Genomic DNA, 13,559 nt, shown 5'->3' with positions numbered 1-13,559 from the left:
TACTTCTGAGATGTGATTATAACTCCCAGGTCAAGGACTTATGTTCTGTACTATTTCTTCAGGAAAACCTTAAAGGAGAGTAAATAGCAAACACAGGAAACACTGCCCCGTTCTTCCCTGGTGGAAAAGTTGCCGCTTTGTATCCACTCCGCAAGACTACGGGCACGTCCTCCTGCAGCGGGACGCGGCGGGCTCCACGGAGGGGCTGCCGGGCAGAGCGGCGGGGCCGCGCTCGGGTGCCGCGGGGAGCCGGGCACAGACGTGCCGGGGCTGCCGGGCGGGAACCGGGCCGTCACCGCCATGGGGAACCGCAGCGGCCCCCCGTGCGGGCGTGTGCTCCCGGACAGCGCCAAAGCAGACACCGCGCCGAGTGCTCAGCGCATCACCCGACTCAGCCGTGGGCTCGCGGCGGGACATGAGCATGGGGCGAGCGGCGACTCCAATGCCAAGGCTGACTCCGATTCCGGCTCCGGCCCCGACAGCGGTGCCGCCTCTCGGCTCCTCCCTGCCCTGCCCTGCCCTGCCCTGCCCCGCCCCGCCCCGCCGGGCTGCGCTGCGGGTCGCTCCGGAGGGAGTTGCCCGCCCCGCGCCCGGGCGGTTCCGGGCGGTGGCCGCTGCGGCTGTCGCCGTTCAGGGACACGCGCGTCCCGCGGTGCCGGCGTGCGCGGTCCGCCCGGCGTCCGGCCATGCTGCTGTGGCTGCGCGCTGCGTGGGGGTCAGCGCTGCCCGCCCGCCTCCGCCCGCCCGCCGCCGATAAGCAAAGCCATGACCGCAGCGCCTCAGGGGCCAGATCTCAGTTTTCTGAACGAAGAGGAAGCCAGGGCGATTTTCCAGGTGCTGCAGAGGGACGCGGAGCTCCGGCGGGCAGAGAAGGACAGAGTCAGGTACCGGCTTTCACCCCCGTCCTGTCGGTGCCCATCGCGCCCCCGCGGAGGCGGAGGGCGCGGAACGGGGTTTGCGGAGGGCGCACGGCCCCAGCCCGGCGGCGCGGGGAGGCGGCGGAGCCGCGGCCGCTTCATCCCGACGGGAAGAGCGGGAAAGGGGCGGCGCGGCGGGCGCCCCGCGGGGAAAGGTCTGCTCCGGCCAGGTGGCGCGGGGCAGCGGTGCTGCGCGGCAGGGAGAGCTGAGCTCCCGGCGGTCCTGCCGGGGCATCGGGGAGCGCCAGAGCCTCCCGCCAGAGCCTCCCGCCAGCGCCGGCTGCCGCCGGAGCCGTCCGGCCGGGCACCTGAAGCATCGGGACGTTTGGGAAATGCATATTGTGACAGAGGCGGCTCTGAGTCACGGCTGCGGCTCCCCGTGGCACCTCTCCTTCCCCGAGGAGGAGGAGGAGGCCGCTTCTGTGCTTCACCGTGCCGCTGGCATGGGGTGCGGGCCAAACACCGGTACCCGGGAGACCACGGAGACAGGGAAGCTGTGCTGGACCTTGCAGGGAAACGTGGCAGCTCTGCGGCTTTTGAATCGATCCTGGCAGCTTTTGGAAACAAAGCCAGGCACTCACCTGCGTGAAAGGTAGTTCACAGGACTCGTGAAAGTGACTTAATTGAATTCTCTCTGCCTTATGGCACCTCGACCTTGCTTCTAACTCATATTTCCCCTTTGTGTAATCATCAAAGCTATTTGTGTTGATATTGAAAGCAAAGGTCGATGAAGTAATAGAAATTATGCTGGAAAATGAGCCGTTTATTATTAAAGGTTATCATTTCTTCCCGCAGGTATGACTTTTGGCACGTTGTGAAAGTGAGAGGCAGTGTCCTCTTAGATTTGCAAGTGGGCCCTTTTCACAAGTAATGCTTTCATGTAAGAGGTAGAAGGAATGTTAATTAGTAACATTTGCTTCAAGTGGGTTTTTGTACTGTGTGTTTTATATTTCAGTAAAGTGGATTTTATGATGGGCATGGTTAAATATTATGTGTCAACACTGACTTACATCTAAAACTCGTCTTAGTTTTCTGTGGCATGTGAACCTAGACTGAGTTAAGTTTGGCGATTTCTTTCTTCCATAATTTGGTATTACTTTTCTTTTTCTGATTAATTTCTGTTCCGTGTGCCTTATTATGACCCCCCCAAAAGGGAGGAAGATTTTGCTGGATGCAGGGAATTACATAGCTGGAGAGCCACAAGTTTAAAACTCTTAAAGTTTTTAGGACTAAAGCTGAAGCAAATGCATTGAAGCGTCCAATGCTGTAGAGAGTCTTGTGAAGCAGTAGCCTGCTCTTGAGCTCAAGGCTTTCACCTGCCCCCAAATTTGTATTTGTTTCTTCATCTGTGCGCTTAGGACTTTGTTAGTAGAAAATGTTCTCTACGTGAAAGCTGTCAAAATAAATGTGGTATAACAGGATGTTTCTGGTTATGCTTTACTGAGATGTAGTCTATTTAAATCTCAGCTGAAGAGTCATTCACAAGTTGAGTGGAAGGTAGGTGGAGTGTTTATGACCAAGGCGCCCTACTGAAAATCTAGGTTAAACCCTGTATCTGTCAAAGGTATATGTCCTTGGGCAAGTTTCTTGCTCTCTCTTGGGCCTAATAAAAGTACTTTCTTTCTCACTCCACTTGTCTACCTGGTGTTATTTAGACTGTAAGCTCTTCAGGCCAGAGGACTTCCATCGGGAGCAGACAGATTCCAGTCTGTGTGGTGTTGCCCTGTGCTACTATAATCAAAGTAATAACAGTGATCACCCTGGAGGGCCAAATCTTGCAGTTCCTATATGACCACAGTGAACTTCAGAGGCTCTAAACAAAATTGCATTTGTTCCTCTTTGTCCCATATGCCTGCCTTCTTGTCATTCTTATTATTATTACTTCATTTTTTTTGGTTTAAAAGTTTTAAAATAATGCCTGAGAACTGTGGCAGCCCACTCCTGGAATATTTTCAGAGTGTGATTTTGAAGCTATTTGATTTATGCTGTCAGTCAAACAGGGTATATAGAAGATGCTGTGGAATGGAAGGAGCAATTTCATTAAGACTACTCTTTTCGCACAAAGTTAGTGAAGTGAGTTGCCCTTCAAACTGCTCTTGAGCGTGGTTTTGGAAAGAGCTAGTTGGAACTGGGCAGGACCAGGGAGAAAATTAGTAACAACCAGTGGTCAATAACAAACTGGTCAAGTTTTTTTCAGTGACCATCTGTATTTATAATATAGCATTTTCCAGTATAGACCAATCTAGACTGGATTGACAGAGGGAATTAAGCATCTGCTGGCAGACCAAAGTCAGGTTCTAATGACTGCGCTGATCCTGTCCATACTGTTTGATGTCATACAAGCAAGCATGTAGCTGTCTGTCAGTCTCTTAAAAGATCAATGAAGAATTGCAATTCATTCCTGATATAACTCTGGAATCCAAAAAGCAGGAACAAGCTACGTTAGTTATATTGAAAAATGTTAATGCCAGTTAATTTTGAAAGATGAAATAAGAAGTAAGGTCAGAAGATGAATTCTGACATTCTCTGTGGTTTATTCTGACTTCCTCAAATGTGTTGAGCTTGCAATTGTTTCCTGACAAATACTTTTTTTTTCTTTTCTTGTTGCTTACCTACACTGGGTAGAACCACTGGATCTCTCTTCATCCAGACAGCCCATGCCTTTATGAAATTAAGTGCATAATGGGGATATTTTCTGGGAAAAGGTTGCTTTATACAACCTCTCTCATCTCTCTTTCTCTTTGTAGCCTTTTGTAGAGCAGGACCGTGTGAGTTAGGTTGTCAATTGTGCGCATTTTTGTCGTTCTCAGCTGTGCTTGGTGCTGTCCCCTCCTGTTGCTCCTGATGCCCCAGCACGTTCTCCGGGTACCGTTGGCCCTTTCCTGGCTCCCTTGGCAGGCTTCAGACCTCTAGGCCTGGTCTGGGACACCTTTCAGTATAGCTTTCGCTTTTATACAGAAATGAACTGTGTGTCCTGTTGGACCTTAATTTACTCTCGCTACGGGCAGGGAGCAGAGCTCCTGCTGTTTCCTGGCCTGCTGGTTCCCGGAACTGCAGTTTTTGGCTTGTTTTCTCCTTCCAGTGCCCTCTCGTGGCTCCTCTCAGCAGTACCTTTGAGCAGCCACCGCAAACCAGCCGTACCTGCCTCCTTCTTCCTTGAAACAAGTTCAGAGAAGCAGCAACAGTCAGCTTTGGTATAACTCATATGGCGGTTCACTTCTATAAACACTGAAAATAGTTCAGAAACTTATTAATCACTTATTTAATAATTTAAAGGAAAAAATACGTATTTGTTTTGAACTTGGGTAGCCCTTGCCTTCAGGTTTCTTTGCTCATCCAATCCAGTTTCATTCATAATACCAATGCAAAGAAAATTTCATTTATCATAAATGTTAGCATGGAAGAGAGATGGAGTTTAAGGTTTGTATATCAATATACATGCATTGTTCCGTAATAGTATTTGCAGTATTAAGGCAGAAGTCCAACTCAAGTCATGAAATGCTATTTTAGTAAGCTTGGTTAATGAAACTGATGATTTTACAGATGCTCATGGAAGGAGGTTCCTTGTCACAAATATTTCAGTTACAATGAGATGCCCAGGAGAAAACAGGAAGGAATACAGTATGTTCACAGTGCAGTATCATGTTCAGATGGCTCCCCAACAATTCAGTTTCCATAAGAACACAATGAATGCTCGTGTGATTATTAATACCACAGATCAACTTTCCATGTGTAATGAAATAGGCCTGAAAATCACAACATAAAAACATTCAAGATATTATTTGACTTACTGTTTCAAGACTTGAGGGTGCACTCTTCTTAAGCTTTGTTCTGCAGCTGCTGGGGACAGAAATTAAAAAAGAATTGACAGCTAATATTTGCTCCAGGTCCCAAAAGCTAAACAAACCTGTAGGTGCTTCTCTTTTCTGTCCTTTATTGATGAAGTAAATGGGCTGGGCAAAGAGAGGCTGACTGCCTTCCATCTCTTCAGGACAATACTTCAGAGCTTGGCAGGTAGCAGGGGAACTGGCAGTCACTGTAGGAAGGCTCAGCAGCATTAGGGCATGAAGCTATGTGATTCAGAGGTGGAGCTTTTTATCTCCAAGGCAGCTCCTCCCTCTGCAGTGTGGAGAGACAGACAGTGCCCAAGCAGGTGTCATTCCAGTCAGCTTTGGGTCGCTGATGTCTCAGTGTCTGAACACTGGGTGTAGAGATGCACCTCCACCCCTGGAACTGCATCAAGGCCCAGAGAAAGCAGCTGAGATGAGAAGAGCCAGGAGACATGGAGCCAGCTACTTAAAAGAGGCAGCAGGTAGGGGAATGTGGCATGGGAACAGGTAGTTTGTACAGTTGCAGGCTGTCCAAATAATGAACGGTTGCTAGATACAGTAGAAGAGCTATGGATAAATAGAAAATGCATGTAAAAGGGCACAAGAGCTCTGTATTCTTTAATAATTAACTTCTATTTAGGAGACTTGGCTGTTTTATATAATGCTCCTATTATGACTGCATACAATAGTCTTGTGCTGTTTTTGTTTATTAGTTCTTGAGAAATGAGACATTGAAAATAACTGAGAGACTGAACCACAGAATAGGGAAATGAACTGAATTGGTATTAGAGGTACCTCGTCTAATACCAATTTGCTTTCTAGATTGTGTTTTGAGAACTGTGCATGTATTATGTAAGGATTTTTTCTTTTTTTGGTAGGAAGAATGGCAAAATATTAATTGACAGCTCTACAACATATCTAGTACCTCAGTCACTGTCTATGAATAGGAACTGAAAAAAAGTGGAAAGGGAAATGAAGCTTTTGGGAGGGAAGAGTACTCATTCCATTTCATTTAATTTGTTTTGCTCTTTTCCAGGTTGGTTTATGCTTTTGGCGGGACAGGTGGTAGTTTAGTAGATTTATTTTGCAGATGATAATGGGGAAAGATGGCAGCAAAACAAAGGTTTATTTTAATTTACCCTCAAATTTAAAGATGAAAAGCATATTAAATTAATTGGGAGGTACAGTCAGCACCACTCAGTGTTCCACTCTTGCTGACCCATTAACAACAGATGAGTGTTGTGGGAAAGATGAATCCCCTCCTTGGACCGTTCTGGACAGTCTCTACAATAAATCACTTGGACGCAGTTATTTGTTACAGGCACACAACTGTTCTTACTGCCTCACGGCAGATCATTTACTGAGTTCATTTGTTGCAAGTAATTCCTTACTGTATTCTCTTGACTGACATTTTCTCTCACAGGTCTGGCAGTAGAAGGTGGGAATAAAATCCTGTGTTGGAAATGTATTTTTTCACCATACTCATAACTTTAGGAAGACATTTGTTGCAGAAGTGCAGACATACTCAGTTTTGTAGGTATTTGAGCATATTCATGCTTGGTGCTTCAATTATATTGCCTTGCTTACAATTTGAGGGGTCTACCATTGCAGGCTTTATTTTGTCATATTCACAAAAGTAGTCCTGTTTACCTTCTTGGAGACTAAGAATAACTTATTGGGTGTTAGAGATCTAGATTTGGGACTCAAGTCCTCATAATTACAAAGAGTTTTTAAAATCAGCTCCAAAATACATGAGCTGCATGGGTGAGGAGAGCAGACAGGATACCAGGACAGCATTACTTGGGTATATTTTTGTTTCAGTGGAGCTCCCTCCCTGAACAAAGCATTAATAAAGAAATTCTTTCATAAGAGATACTCCACCCGGGAATGTTTCAGGGTGCAAGTTCCACTGTGTCGTGTTTGTGGAGGAGATACTATTATTACTTACCACTGATACTGTGCCACTGGCGTGTTTAGTGGTTTGTCAACACTTAGGAAAATAGGTCCTTGGAGCCCTGAAGGGCTAATATGCTAAAGAAGTGCAAATAGGAGCAAAAATGGCAGGGAAGACCGGGATTTAAAAACTTTTGCTCAATTTGGTAAACAATTACCATTGAATAAGAATCCCATTTTGGGACTTCCCTTGTTTGAGTGGGGGTACTGTAATCAAATGTAATTGGTAAGTTGCCTATCAAGTTTTTTCCTCATTGTGTTTTTCAATAGTCTATCTTGTGGTGGGGTCTAGACTCATGGACTGGGGCTTCACACAGGGTGAGGAAGAGCAAGTAGAAATGGCCAGGGGCAGGTAGGCACTATGTGTGCCATTTTCTCTGTTGCTTTTCAGCTCTGTGCATCTCGGCTAACTAGATCAAAGTCTGTGGTGTAACTCCAGTTATACATTTTACAGAGCAGGGTCCGGACCAGAATTGCTGCCAGCTCGTTGGTTTTGTCCTTTCACAGTGAACTAATTTCAGTGTCAATCCTTTCCTCTAAAGATTTGCACTTGGTGTTTGAGGGTAGGGGGTTTCCTGTGGTGTGTGTGGTGGCAGAAGGAAGAACCTTTTGAGGTGTGTTACATTTGGAAGAGCCTGTCTGTAGGACACTGAATGTACTTCTTTCTTTAGGTTACTGGGGCCATGTTGGCTCCCCACAGTTGCTCCCCATGGGGCTGGCAGGGCAGTGCCTGGCCACCAGGGCCTGTCCCCAGTGACACAGTTGGGTGGCCCCAGGGATGGCTGTGGTGGCGTAGCAGGGCCGGGTCCCGGCTGTGGGGCTGAGTCACGCTCAGGGTTGGGGTCAGTCCTGCTGATGGCAGCCAGGTCCACCACAGTCTGGTGGTCACGGGGCAGGGCTGGGATGATGGTGCAGGGCCATGGTCAAGCCAAGAAGTCATGTCAGGGTCAGACCTGGAGACAGTGACTAGGGTCAGCCATGGCCCCGTGATGGCCGGGCAAGCCAGGGGTGAGGTGGCCGGGCTTGAGGCCAAGTTGGGCTGTCAGCCCAGGGGTCAAGGCAGTGGCCGTACACAGACAGAGCTGGGGATGCATCTGGGGCTGTAACTGGAGCATGGCCCAGTGGGACAGCCTGTGCTTAAACACAGCTCCCAGGGGAAGGAGGGCTCGCCCTTGCTGAGGCCTGTGGCTGTTGTCTTCACGACACCTTTCTCTAAGGACACCCAGCTCTGCTCTTCCCAAGCTGGTCCGGGTCCTAGGCAGCCAAACCCACAGGAGCGGGAAGGACGTTCTCAGGGCACTTTCACCCATGCTCATTCAAACACAGGCCTTGTGCTAGGTCTTTCGGACCATTGAGACTAATGTTTGCATTTTCAAGTGACCAAACAGTGTAAAAGTGGAAATCACAGATTATTATTGTTATTATTTGAGCTAACTTTCTGATGTCACTAGGGCTGCCAAAAATAAGACGGTGTTGAAATTGATCAGATTTAAGCAAAGAATTACTGTTAAGTCATAGGCAGACATTTTCTAAGTCCAAGCTTAATGGTAAAAGTAGAATTTATTGAACTCTGTCGATATAGGTAAATTGACCAGGCTTCAAGAATAAATAGGTCAGACACAGCAGAGCAGGCAAGCACTAACTACTGAGTAGACAGTCAATATGAGAAGTTATTCTGGAATAGCTAATGCAGAGCAGTCCAATTTTTTTAGGTTTTCCATGGACTTGTGACCCAGTTACAGTCTTGTGCACTTTGTAGGAAGTCTGCACACTTCCCAGGTTTGATCTTTCCAGTAGTAATGTTTCTATATTCTCAACACCTTGTCTCCTCCACAATTCAAGTGCAGAAGTTAAATTAGTAATTGACATTAGTTGAAATTGGAAATTGACATTAGGTGGAAGAAGATGGCTTTATACTTAGCTTATACTAAGCAAGCAGAGAGATGTTGAGGTGTCTGTACGAGGAGAAGAGAATGATTTTCTCATGCTGACAGCTTCTACACACTGTGTCCCAACACCTTCAAGTCCTTGCATGTATTTCAGAAATAGTAAATTGGTTATGCCAGAAATTCAAAGAAGTGTTTCACAGAAACACATCTGATTCATGTTCAGAGTGGCCCACGCATACCAGCACAGCTGTTCTCCAGTAGTGAGAGTAGAGCTCCTGTGCTCAGGTTACGTGTGTCATGTAGGCCTGTCAAAGACTGCAGCACCTGCTTTCCATAGTGAAGCCTAAGGTGCTGGAGTTTTGCTGGATTTGGTCCCCAATGTACTCCAAACTCCCATGTCCATCCAGACAGGCAGCACTTGCACCTCCCGCAGACATGGCTCTTGGCGAGGCCTGGCTAACAGCTGGGAGCAAAGCTACTTGGGCTGTGTGTTAGGACTCCAGCTGATGTTCACTGGTTTCTGTCAGATACTGTTTTGATGGCATTTGAAAATTGTTGTGTGTGTCCATCTCCTTTTCCTCTTTTAAATTTAGGTTTTGTCAGTGGTTTGTGTATACTGAATTTAATTATCCTTTAAAATCTTTTTACTCTCTGAATCTAGTTTTCAAATCGAGTGGAGTTTGGCACACTGGAGTTTTGAGTTTGGGCACGGAGACCCTATTTTCTTTTCTGCTCCAGAAATTTAACACAGGGCTATATAAACTAAGGCCTGATCTCAGTTTGGTCTTTCAGGTGTTCGTTTTAAATTGAAAAATTACTTATTTCCTTGGAGCTTACAGTCTGAAAAAATTCACTACGTATGTATTTCATGCAAGAAATTCATTAAAGCAGGTCTTTGGGACTTGTTCTGAGGACACGTGCATCTAAAAGTTCATATGAAATGTATTTCTAATCCTTCTTTGCAGCTAAATTATTATGTTAACACTGTTAACTATAATAAACTGTATTTAAATGTCTGCATTTTAAACTCCTGACAGAAACGATCTCCTTTTTCTCAGTCTTACCTCAGAAATAAATAAATCCATGTACTGGTACCATATTAACTGTGAACAAACACATCAAAACCACAAAAGCTAAGAGTAAATGATGGAAAGTACTGTCTGCTTACACTTTATAGCACATAAATTACATGGATTTTACTTTGTTGTTGGAATAGTCAAGGAACTGTAACACTTCTGCTTGCTGTGTCTTTGGATTTTTAGATCAGTAGGGGTCTGAGTGCAGAAAGCTGCAGTCAGGAAAAGCTGCAGCAATGTGTCTGGGGTGCTGTTTCTTTCCACATTATAGACTTGTGTATTCTTAAATACATATTTATATGTGTATATGTGTGTTCTTTAATATATGTAAAATTATATACATGTAAATATAATATTTTAAAGTGATATTATACTATAATATTTCTATTTCCAGTGGAAGAGTTGTGATAAACTATGAGAGTCTAAGGTACTATAGCAGAGGTTCTCTGTGTAGGTATATATTACATACATGTACATATATTACATACATATAAGCATTACATTTGCAGATGAACAACACCCACTGTGTCAACTTTTAAAGCTTATATTAATTCTTATTACCTCTTTCCTTAATTTAAAGCAATGTAAATGAGGCTTTTGTAGTGTTACAGTAATACATAAACTGTGTGCAGGTACACTGACCTGTCTTACTTCTGTTGTCCAGAACTGTAAACCCTGCTCGATGTGAGACTGTGCACAATTATCTGAGATTGCAAAGGTGTATTTTGAGAGCCCTAGGATTCAGGCTTAGCTCTGTACAAGCAAATGTCTAAGCCTGTTTGGAACCTCTCAGTTTTAGAGCTCTGTACAGACCCATGGGCCATCATACACAAACCTACTTGTAGAGGTGAGGATATGCTCCTAATTTGAAACCAATTCCCCTCTTTCAATTTCCCCTCTTACCTGGCCTGTGTTTTGTTTCTTGTTTCTTGGGGATTTTTTCTTATGTTGTTTGTTAGGAAAGGCTTTACATAAAGAAAGTCAAACAATAACATGAGGAAGAACATCTGCATTGTATGTCTTTGTAAGGCAGTTAAGTTTATAATATGTGACTGAGCTGTAAATTACTTGCAATAGACGACTGTCTCTTTGCATGCTATCAATATTTATGAAAGTTGATTGTAATCAACTAGCAGCTCTACCCTGGAAGAGTAAATATGCCTGCTGTTAATCATTTGCTTCAGATTTATTGAGCGACCTGATCCTCAGCCTTTCAACCCATCATGTGGTCCACATGGAATACATCTTACATTTCCATGTAAGATTTCTGGGACAGAAATTCAGGAGCTCAAAACTTATTCCTGGCATGCAGTGTTTCTGGACTGAGACTACATCTATACTGCAAACAAATCAGAATCTTTACATTGAGAATTATATCCATTGCCCCCATTAGCATGAATTCATATTAATAGAAATTCCTAATGAAGTAATCTCATTAGAGACATTAATTACTACCATCTGAAGCTATGTGACACACTTTAATGATGATAGGTGGCTTTTCTTTCCATTGCATCATGGATTTGTTTTGTTATTACCATATAATATTGGTAGGTAGCTTGCAAATATTAACAGTATAGTAAAGTAACACCCTTTTTTCTTGACTGTTATTTGTAGTCTCCAGAGACATTGTAACTGATTGATAAAACATTCACAGAACAGAGCTTTCCCCTGTTTTGCACACATTGTGAAGGGAATGGCAGAGAGTCAGCCCACACTGGAGAGTCACCTACAGCTGTGACATTCCTAGCAGTATTCCATCTCATTCATTCTTCGTGACCAGCTGCCCAAAGGACTAAAAGCTTTCATTTTCTAAGTATGTATAACCGCTAAAAGATCTGTACTTACAGACTTCTCTGTTTTTTCCAACAGGGCTGAAATGATGTTTTCACTGTAAACTCAGGGTAGCTGCTAAAGAAATAGTTTCATGTTAAAAGTAATGTTTTGAGGCATTGTTACACCTTGAGATGCATGATTAATCACCCTCAGCTCCTGTGATCTCAATTTTCAATGCTCTGTATTTTGAAAACGTAACTTTTTGAAGACACTCATTGAGCTTCTGATTTCAGAGCTTTAACTGAGAGCTTCTGATTCCTGAGCTGCCAGAACAGAGGAGTTATGTAGTCAGCATGAGAATTAACCTTTGTTCTTGCCCTTAGAACATTTTCTAGTTTTCCATTTCAAAGGAAAAGTGTCATTCCATGCTCTTACTCAGGAAAGCAGACAAAAGCTTCAGGGGGAAAGGAGTGTTGGACTTGGTGAAGGAAAACAGCAGCTAGTGTAAGTATATTAATTTCACATAGTTTAATATGAGAAGTTAATGTTTTGGAGAAAACAGAGGTAACTTTTGGTCACTATACAGAGAGTGCTTAAGTTACAGTATTGTAGACACAAAAGACATTGCGACTTACAGAGTAGAAGTATTCGATGTGCACTGGGAGTCCAATGAGAATGTGTCATGTGTGCTCACAGTCTCGCTGTCTTTGTGGGTTGTGTATAAGGAATGCACACAATGCCACTGGATTAGGCTATCTCAAAGCAGATGATCAGCTTTAATGTAAAAGAATAAATTTGCTGAATAGAGATAGTGTAATAATGTCAGATTATTCTACTCTTTAATTAAGAAGAGGAGAGGTTGAAATAGAAATGCTCCCCATGAGCAGACAAGGTAGAACTTTAGTAAGGGAAGAAGAGATGTTCTGCCTTTAACTCACATATTCCCTGACTGTATCCCTGACTTAATGTGTGAATCTGATACCTATTCTCAGAAAAGTGTTCTAAGGACAAAATTATATTTCTGTTTTCAGGTATCTGTTTATGTAGCCCTACTTGCTGTTTGAAAGGATACTTCAGGGCACATATCAAGATCATGTGCAGAAGTGGGATCTTTGTGTTTTAAGTACTTCTGCCTATTAAATGTACAGTCTGGGAGGAAAAACTAGAGAAGATTAATTCCCTTTTCACTTTCTTCTGTCTTCTGTGTCCTGGTTTTGCACATTTCCAGAATCTAAATGTTTAGGGATAATTGTGAGCTGGCAACTTCATGTGACCATGAAAGTGGAACTGAAAACATATCCCATACAGTTCAGTGCTGAGCACCCCTGGCCTTCAGGTGACTATTTCTTGGCACTTCCAGTTGCTCCTTTCCGTTCAGGGGTGTCACCACTAGGGGACTCCCTCCCGCAGCGTGACCTGATGCCTGTTCAGGAGAGTGAAAGTCCTTCCTTTACATTTATTGGTGTTTGGGTCCTGGTCAGTAACAAACACCGAGCCCACACACTCTTTGTTCTTCCTTGTTGTGGCCCATCCTCTTTGCCCATGCACATCTACAGTTTTATTGGTCACACACTCAGATAAATGCGTCTGAGGGCAACTTAGTGAGTTAATGGGCATTTTAAAATGAATACATAATAACAAAAATGACAAAAGGATGAAAAGGATGAAGATTTAGACAGAAAACTGGTATTTCAGGGGAAGACAAAATTCAATATGGGTGGTTGATTGGCAACGACATAGCAAGTTAGATTCAAGCATTATTGCCAACACATTTTGTTCATCAAGCTAGAGGAGACCTTGATTTTTCGAGAATTACTGCAGAAATGTTTAATTTTACAAATATCAAATAAAAAAAGAAGTGTGTTTTCAGTTAGATCTTTTTACATTGTCTTGTAGTATGTGCAACCAAAACACAGGAGTAATTTTTCCTCTGTGATTCATCTACTTGTGCATAATGTGTCTTACATGTAATAATGAGGCTGACTTGGTTCATTTTCATTAGCCAAACACACAATAGTAAGAAAGAAAAATAAACAAAAGATGCTTTAATGTGAGTAAAAGTGTACCATCTATTAAGAATAAAGACTGCCTAAGAATAATGACACACCTGTCGGGTGTCTG

At 43.9% G+C, this 13,559-nt stretch overlaps 1 protein-coding gene across 2 annotated transcripts in view; it reads left to right on the top strand.

Annotated features, from left to right (window-relative positions):
* The first annotated feature begins 621 nt into the window (after positions 1 to 621).
* Positions 622 to 13,559, top strand: part of EXPH5 (exophilin 5) — a 34,653-nt gene continuing 21,715 nt past the window's right edge. Inside the window, exon 1 of one of the 2 annotated variants that reach the window (XM_039564560.1) lies at positions 622 to 884. In XM_039564560.1, the coding sequence (XP_039420494.1) occupies positions 766 to 884 (119 nt within the window). In that variant the 5' untranslated portion in view covers positions 622 to 765. Of the gene's footprint in view, positions 885 to 5,082; positions 5,230 to 13,559 lie in introns of those variants that run through there. The other variant, XM_019286461.3, reaches the window with a different exon arrangement.

Source organism: Corvus cornix, chromosome 1, assembly GCF_000738735.6.
Source record: "Corvus cornix cornix isolate S_Up_H32 chromosome 1, ASM73873v5, whole genome shotgun sequence".
Lineage (NCBI taxonomy): Eukaryota > Metazoa > Chordata > Aves > Passeriformes > Corvidae > Corvus > Corvus cornix.
The sequence above is the reverse complement of the archived record's forward strand: the minus strand, read 5'-3'. Positions and strand labels throughout refer to the sequence as shown.